The 8,838-nt window shown below is 39.5% G+C and overlaps 1 protein-coding gene across 1 annotated transcript in view; it reads left to right on the top strand.

Annotated features, from left to right (window-relative positions):
* Positions 1-8,453, top strand: part of LOC117250518 (heat shock factor protein 4-like) — a 29,532-nt gene extending 21,079 nt beyond the window's left edge. Inside the window, exons 12-13 of the mRNA XM_078168235.1 lie at positions 6,490-6,587; positions 8,222-8,453. Coding sequence (XP_078024361.1) covers positions 6,490-6,549 — 60 coding nt within the window. The 3' untranslated portion in view covers positions 6,550-6,587; positions 8,222-8,453. The remainder of the gene's footprint in view (positions 1-6,489; positions 6,588-8,221) is intronic.
* The last annotated feature ends 385 nt before the right edge of the window (positions 8,454-8,838 follow it).

Below are 8,838 nucleotides of genomic sequence, written 5' to 3' on the forward strand. Positions count from 1 at the left end.
TGGAAACCACAGTTTGCTACAATTTTTATTTCAAAACATCAACGAACACCACTGACCACTCGGTGAGTTTCATGGCTTTGAAAACGAATGTTTAGAGTGGTTTTAGGACAGATTCACACACAGCCATAGGCAGCACTGTTAAGCCAGGCAGGGGAAAGCCAAATTCTCCAAAAATGAGCAATCATCACTATTTTGGTCATAGCCACTCTATTTCATCATAAACAACCCAGAAATGGGGCTCAAAGTGCAAAATACCAGACTTCTCCTTTAAAACGCTCTCTGGAGCTGAGGGGAACTGCAATATGGATAATAATTCTCTAGTTTGTCACTACGAGTGACACCTGTCACATTATACTATGAGTAGTAACTGATAAATTTTTGCAATAAAGTCATTGACTATTGCAGCTTTAACTTTTAACCCCGCTCTTCCTCTTGCATAACCTATTGCACAACACCAGTGCTCAAAGTGGGCTGCCACTCACCAGTATGCTGTACCAACACTTCCACATTTTACTCTTAGGTGCACAGAGACTTTTTCTTATGCACCAGCACTTCTCACATCTGCAAGTACTTTTCTCTTCCCTCTCCATATCAGCTTCTCTGGGCACTTCATAATGGCCCCATGTAAACTACATTACTTGTGAATTACAATAATGCTGGTCTGCCTCCAAAAGGGCAACACACAGATAACACATGCAGAGTCAGAGATGACACAACAGAACTTTAAAAGTCAAATCCTATGTCACTAAATGAGAGCTGGGAGCAGCAAGCTAACGTTAGTGGCACTCCTAGCAGGAAGGAGCCCGTTGATATAACATTAGCATCAGCAAAACCACTTGTGGCTGCCGCCACTGTTTGTGATGACAAGACCAGTTCTTTATAGTTATCCAGTTGGTGTCGTTCACTCGCTACTAACAAACCATCTCATATAATGACTCGTGTAACGACCCCCCCCCATCATCCGACACCACACCATGGCTGGTGAGTCTTCACCTTATCGGGTCATCCAGAGCAAAAAGAGCATTGCAAGAAAAACTTAGGAACTGCAATAGTGTGGAAGTTTTGCTGCCACCTTCACAGTATTATTCCAGTTATCATGGCAGCAATCAGTGTATCCTCAGTTCTAAAAGTGAAGTAAATAGAATTTCAACTTTAACCTTACAAAGTGATTCACAAGAAATGTGTACTTGCATATATTTGCGCCATGCTGGACAACCCTGCAATGTTTTGTCAGAGCCCTCTGCATCAGGACACCTGCTGTGCTAACACAGTGCTTTGTTTTTTGATGCAGTGTTAATGTTAGTCTGAACGCAGCCTTGGTCCGTCAACAAAGAGGCCTGTCTGATCTACTGATTGCATAGATACAATGTGGTTAATAATGTAAACAACACCAACACCAGTGACGTGTAGAAAAGTTCCACCAGGTGGAGGTTTCCTGCCAAACTAGAATAGTGATTCGACACACAGCTCATAACACAGTCTGAAGCCAAGGGTGAAAATTAAATTGTCCATTGTGACTCTTAGATTCAGGATCTGGTACAAACTTATGCTAAAACTTAAAACATACTTAATACAAACTGGGGCAATGCTGAAAAATTATATTCCCCACTCCCCTCTTTAAAGTTTGCCCACTGCTAAACCTCTCTGCTTGCAAAGTAATCAATGTTGTCATTGAAGTCCAATTTTCTGGCCACCTTGCATTGAATAGACAAGATGGTGAGGCTGTTCAATCTGTCTTGACACATTGTGGGACTTAAATAGTCTTTCATGCAGCTCACCTTGTGAAATGCTCTCTCACCACCAGCGACTGATGCAGGAAGAGTACAAACAGCCTCACAGAATACAGCATGTCTCTAAAAGTGCTTTGCATCTGCATTTTAAAGATTGCATTTAACAGCCGAAGTAGAGAGAAGTTAGGGGGGAAATTGGTGGCATGAAATGATGAATGATTTATTACCTGGTTTCAAATCATTGAAGGCTTATTTTCCTGATAAGTCATATGAAATTTGTCCTCATCACTGTGACCCTGAATGTCAAATCGCAGCTAGTTCCTTAAAAGATGTACAAATGAGTGATTGTGCTTTTGCAACATGTAACACTGTTGCATAACACAGTTGCTGAATTCTGGTGAACTCATCTTCAGCCATCTCACCATGATAATGTTGCCTTTGTTTTTGACCATTTGAGGTTTGACTGGTGCTCTTATACTATACTATAACTACGTCATCTCGTGGTGCCCTTTTCTCTTGCGACGGTTTAATGGCACCTGACTGGAGAATTAGCTCCACAAAGTGTTTATCATGATGAACTAACTTTTAATGTTTGCACACCAGTGGTGGATGGAAAATTGCATTCATTTTGATTTTTAGTCTAAAATTTGTGCTCAATTTGGATGGAAACTTGGCTTATATTTTGGCCTGTTGCAATGACTTGTTGTGACCAGGAGACTCCAGGAAATCACTGTGCCCAGCCGCTGGTCACCAAGAAATAGTTTTAACACAACTCCTCACAAAACCACAAACTGTCATTTTTACAAAGTATGTATTAAACAAGCAAAATAAGACATGGTAATGACTGAGCTTAATCAATCAATCATTTATTTATTTGTCAAATGAAATGATATAAGGTAAAATTCCACTGCAATATGATTCTGTCAGCTCCTTTAACTTGTGCATTGCACTTTAGTACTTTTTCGCCTCTTCTTACAGTGTACAGTAGGCTGCTGCCCTGTGATGGTCCATGTTTCCAGACTGGCTGCAGTGTGTGTTTATGTCATCCCGAAAGGTTCTTGTAATCCATGGTTTCTGGTTGTGGAATCATTTAAATGTAGTTTTGGGTTCAGTTGCTTCTGTTCTTTTATAAATTAAGTCCACCACAGACTCAGTAAGTTCATTGATGTTACCGGTGACGTTGACGGTGGTGTCGTAGAACGTGTTCTAGACTCTGACTGGCTTCATCTCTCACATCACTGGGGGCATGTGTCGTAGTTTGTTTACATATCTTGATCTCAACAAGGGGTGGGCGATATGGCCTTGAAATAATATCACGATATGTCAGGGTATTATTGCGATACGATATTATTGATGATATGAAAAATTACTAAAAAAAAATGTTTTTCATTAATAATTTAAGAACACATTATTGCAACAAGATAAGTAATATAGTTTTACATGTCAACCTAACATTTTGCCTTCAAATATTCAATAAAAACTAAACAAAAAGAATCTCTCATTTCATTAGTTTGTGATAAACAACAGTAACTCAGAGTGAGATTCAGATTCCGTATACAATATTAACAGTTCAACAAAATAAAATATACCACAAATTACACATTTAAACAGCTCCCAAATCCAAAAAATATACCCTGGGATCTTTATGTGTACTTATATATATATATATATATATATATATATATATAAATCAACAGGCAATTTCCTTCTCTTTCAGCAAAATCCTAAATGACTGAGTTGGGTTTTGGGTCATCACGCTGTAACCTGTGACAGGCTGTTATGCTACGATATCACACATTCACATATATGTACTTTTATGTTAAGTGGGCGTCATGTAGGTTTACATCACCAAAGGTATATGACAAAATCACTTGACGCCACCAACTCCTGTGTGTGCAAGGCAACAGAGGAGAGGGAGAGACGCTGTGCTGCTGCCAGAGGAGCTGCTGACTGAGTTCCCTCTGAGCAGTAACTCACTAAGAGAGTCTGAAAAGTTCGTGGCTGTTCATAAAAAATCAGGACACCCCAGCCTTACAACGCCACAGTTTATTCCCCACTACCGAAGGTGCTCCTCTTTTTGGAACCACGGCAGAGTCTGTAATAGTTTTGCATTCAGACATGCTTGTTGTTGCCCTGGGTAATAGTATGACGTCTAATTGTGAACAAGTCAAAATATTGCGAATATCACAATATGAATTATCGTGATCTATATGATATGGCACACCCCTCGTGGCCACTCCACTCTGCAGCCGCCTCTGAACAGTGCACAGCAGTGATCCAGAATTTCTATTCATCTTGTGGTGCAGGGCCAGTAGGCTTAACCCCTACCCTAACCTGTAACCCTAATTCATAGTGAGTCATTTAACGTATAATACAGTCATTAAAGGCCAGTAGGTCTGCTGTTATAAATGTTAATAAGTTACTAATAATGGGTAATAAAAATCAATTCTGCTGATATATATGCTTATAAAGTATTGAATTGCAAACCTTTCTCAGAAGGTCAGAGGTCAGGTGAACTGCAAAGCTACAATGACCACGTAAGTGTTCTGCTAGAGAAATAACACCAGCCTGAGAGATGTTTCATTAACTGGAAACCCCAAATTGCTCTCAGTATTGGCTTATTACTTCTTAACAGAACATTAGTAAACTAGGTTAGCCATAGGTACAGTCTTGATACTCTTGGCTTTTAAGATGCTGGTACTGACTTTCCAGTTTAATATATTGCTCTTGCCTTCTGTGGGGCCAGACCGCTGCAATGTAATGTACATTGCTCGATAGTTACAACTATGTCTCTGCCTGCTTTTTTATGACAGACTTTAAATTCCCCAAACTGTTCATTAATCTCCCATTCATACTTTTCTTCTTTTCTTCCACATACATCATTGAGCTCATTCTGGTGTCAAAGCTGAGATAATAGAAAATTATTTCTTTTATCTAACATCTGGAGTTGTAGTTATCCTTTTAACATGCAGATTTCTTGATTCTTTAGTGTAATATCTCATCGAAAAGACAGATCATTTTCCCTATGTCTCTGTTTGGTTTTGTTTGTGCAGCTGACAGTCAACACTACTCCCAGTAATTAGAGAGTGCTGCAGGTTTTTCCACTCCTAGCCACAGTCTCTGTGTGCCTTGTTTGCCCCGTGTTCTGGTAATTTATCATACGTTGTGTGCCATTCACCCACAGACCTCTGTAACCATCTGAAGAAACCTCTGCACCACTTAAAGATCTTCTATTCACTCATGAAGGAAAATCTGCAAAATCAAGTTCAAGAGGATACGCCTCTTTTTCATTACCCTGCCTTCTCCCTCATGCTCCCTGCTTGTGCCTCTCTCTCTCTTCATCCTCGGCTCCTCATTACTGCGGCTGTTTTTCTTCTACCTCGTCTTCCTCTCTGTAGCCTGACTGAGACACCAGGCACTGCAGAGCAGATATACCCAGCGAGACACTGTTAATGTAGCTTAACAGAAGCACTTTAATGCAAACGGATGTGGTGGTTCAAAAGAAAGGAGAAATGAAAGATTTGTGTTGATGTGCTTTTGGAAGATAACCATCAAGTCTTTGTGGGTTTGAATCATCTCTGGCCACACTGCCAGATGAACACAACCATGGCTCACCTCCTGTATTAGCAATAAAGTGGAGCAACAAGCGCTGTATCAGGCTCAGGGGTTGAACTTGATTTTGCTGGTGCGCATGTTGGTAGCACAGTTTCTGCACTAAGGAACAAGGCTTTTACCATCACATAACTTTTTAGTTACGCTGAATAAGTGTGTAATGAATATGTCGGATAATAGATATTCAACATTTGACAAAAGCACAAACCTTGCATCATTTGTTATGAAATTACAGAGTTGTTTACTCCCACCATTTTTCATATTTCCTAAACTGTCAATATATTTTGAATGTAGTACATGACACAGATAATCTGTGAAAACTTGCAAGAATCCACCGCACCTGGAGAAAAACAGTCAGAGCTAGTAGGACTTTCCACCACATGTCAATCTCTGCTCGTGCACCTGCTGCACAGCCCCCCTCCCCCCACGCATACTCTCACTCAGTCAGTCTCAATATCTTTAGCTTGCTGCCTCAGATGAAGCTTGCAAACACAATGGTGGAGAAACAACCACCGGCAAATAAAAATCTGCCCAGCTTTCCTTTGCCAACAAATGCGCACATGGCAAAGACTAGTACAACAGCAGAATAACAATCGTTCACATTCCCTGTTATACGACGACTGATCTTGTCCTCTGCTTAGAGAGTTAGGAGCTCCCAGGCCCCATTGTTTTCTTAATTTGTGGACATTTTTGGTCACTGTTCCTCTTCACTGAGTTAGCTCCTAACTGCTATCAGCTCAATTTTTAAATCTCCAGTGGTGGGACGCATAACACATAGTCAAAACGTCACACCCATGCTGTCCAAGATCCCGTCCTGCCTGCTGTCCTTTTTATACACAGCATATTTCAGCTCTGTTATTACCACCGATGCTCGGTCTGTCCATTCCACGATTGTACCTTTTTTACAAAGTGGCAAGGTGGAAAGAGAGAGTCTTCTCGGCTCTGATTGTTTTTATTCAGGCACAGCAGATTCTTGCAAATGCCATTAGGAGCATTAGGAGGAGCCAGAGAAACATGATTTTTTGACAGGTTATCCGTCTCACTGCTGTCAGAATACAGTTTTAGCAAATATGACAAAATGCTATTTTTCTAAGTTAAATTCTGCAGCTTTAAGGTGCTAAATGTGTTTGTTTTCTTCCCTTCACAGTACATGTTCCAGAACCAGGAAGCAGAAGCTTTTCCAGCTACTGGATGTGAGGAACAGTGATCGATCTGTGCTGTGGACTGTCCTTTCTGAAGTGGAAGGTAACAACCCTGTGACATAATCTGTCAGTATTTCAGCAGCTGGAGGACATATCGATCATACAGCTCTAAGTCTTTAGGGGATGAGGCTGATGATATTTATCTATCATTTATTTTAATGGCAACAAATCAACACCAAAACCAACCATGTGTTAATCTGTCTTCAGCTATTTTCTGACTTCCCCAGGCTGTCTGTGGCACTCAGACCCAAAGCCATTGATTCCTACTGGAGACATGAATCTTTAAAAATAGGTCATGAATATATTTAAAGTACATGTTCAGTGACTGGGTAATAACAATTTCCCAAAACAGCAGGGCACTGTGATTTTTAGTATTTGTTCCCAGGAGATAACAGTGCATTCACTGGGAACTATTTTGAGCTGTGAATTAATACATATTTGGTGCTGTAATGAGTATTTCCAGCAGCAGGACAGTATATGTGGGACTGACTTAAAGAAATCTTTGTTCCTGTACTTACGGTGATAAAGGAACATGTCACTCAGTGCACCACTGTGGCACACTGATGTGTTTATAAGTTGGACAACAATAGAACATGCAGTTTGTTGATAATAAAAAAATATATGGAAGGAGCCTCTTGGTAGCTAAGTGGTTATAACCCACGCCACATTTCACCACAGTATCCTAGGTTCAATTCCAGCCTTGGGACCTTTGTTGCATGTTATACCGAACACTTTCTCTGCATTTCCATGCTATTCTGTCTTCTTTCAGTAAAGGTGAAAATACAAAGAAATAAAAACACAGAATATCAAAACAGGAACATCATAAAACACATTTTTATGAAACTGTACATACTACTCTCTAGCAAAGTATGTCATTGCCATGGTAACAAACATTATGCTTTAGAACAGTTCTGTAGACATATGGCAGGTGTATTCTTTTAATATTATTATAGGTCAAGAGCTTTAAAAGGTATTCTCATACATTGTTCAAGGGTATTTTAATGCAATACTTCAGTTTCCATACATTAGCAACACTTAAACTCCTTACAAGACAAGGACATTTCATGTAACATCTTGCCAACTGTGACTGGCGCTTATACAAGACTCTCCTCAGCCCAATCAATGTGAGCTTTGTCGTTAGCACTCTGTACCTTTTGACATCACCAAGCAAAGACACACACAGGTCAACTGTACGTTTTATATAATGTAAAGCATATATGACGTATTTTCCTGAATTCTTGTGACTTTCTTTGCACCAGTTTTGCCTTTTCTGCATTAGTTTATGTTAGAAATGTCTTCATTTTCATCAAAATAAAACACAAATGATTGATTGGGGCAAAGGCATGTCTTAACCGTGTAAGCTAATGACAAAACAAAATTCACTTATTAGTCATGAAACCAACAATTTGTGGCAATCATTTACACTATAAATATGGGATACAAGTATTGTATTAAGAAAGACATGACAAAATCCTGTCCTATCCTTAAAACTTAATGGTAACTAACTTCATCTACCTGTGTGGTATTAAATGAGTGAACTATAATCCCTCATTATTTTCATCCAAGAGCAGATAATTCTGTTGTCTGTTGTTATCCTCATCCCCATTCCTCCATGTGTAACTATGGAGGTGCTGTGCGTGCTCAAAGTCTGTCATCTCTTCTTGCTTCTCTCCTCAGGCCACAGAAGCTGCTGTTCCCCTCATTATTCCACTCTGCATGGGTTCGATCCCACAGCCCTGCCAGGCTGTTTCTTACGCGTGGCTTTATTTTCTTTCTTTCGTTCCATTCACATACCTACAAAGTGCGGCAATGAAGAAGTCTGCATGCTTATATTTCCTGGCCAGTTGACTGCCATTGGGCCTATCAGCCACCAGCTCTGTGGGCATGAGGAAATATATATATATATGTATATATATATATATATATATATATATATATATATATATATATATATATATATACATATAGATAGATAGATAGATAGATAGATAGATAAACTCCAATATTACGCCAGCTGGATGCAGGCGGTGCATTCTTGGCTCCAGCACTTTAGTCTTTGTGTGAGAGGGAGTTCCTGCCTGTGAAAGTGACTTTTTCTTCCTCTATTGTATAAAGAATCTATTACGGATGTACAAATGAATATTTTTATTATTTTATCCTTCCTACAAAAATACTGTATTTGTATCCAAGAGAAAACTTAAAGCAAAAAAAAAAAAAAAATCACTGTGAAAAACCATATTGGGGGGACAATGTAGCATACTGTATATTACAAGTTATGTGAATTTTGTCAGTCT

This window comes from Epinephelus lanceolatus, chromosome 5 (assembly GCF_041903045.1).
Source record: "Epinephelus lanceolatus isolate andai-2023 chromosome 5, ASM4190304v1, whole genome shotgun sequence".
Classification (NCBI taxonomy): domain Eukaryota; kingdom Metazoa; phylum Chordata; class Actinopteri; order Perciformes; family Serranidae; genus Epinephelus; species Epinephelus lanceolatus.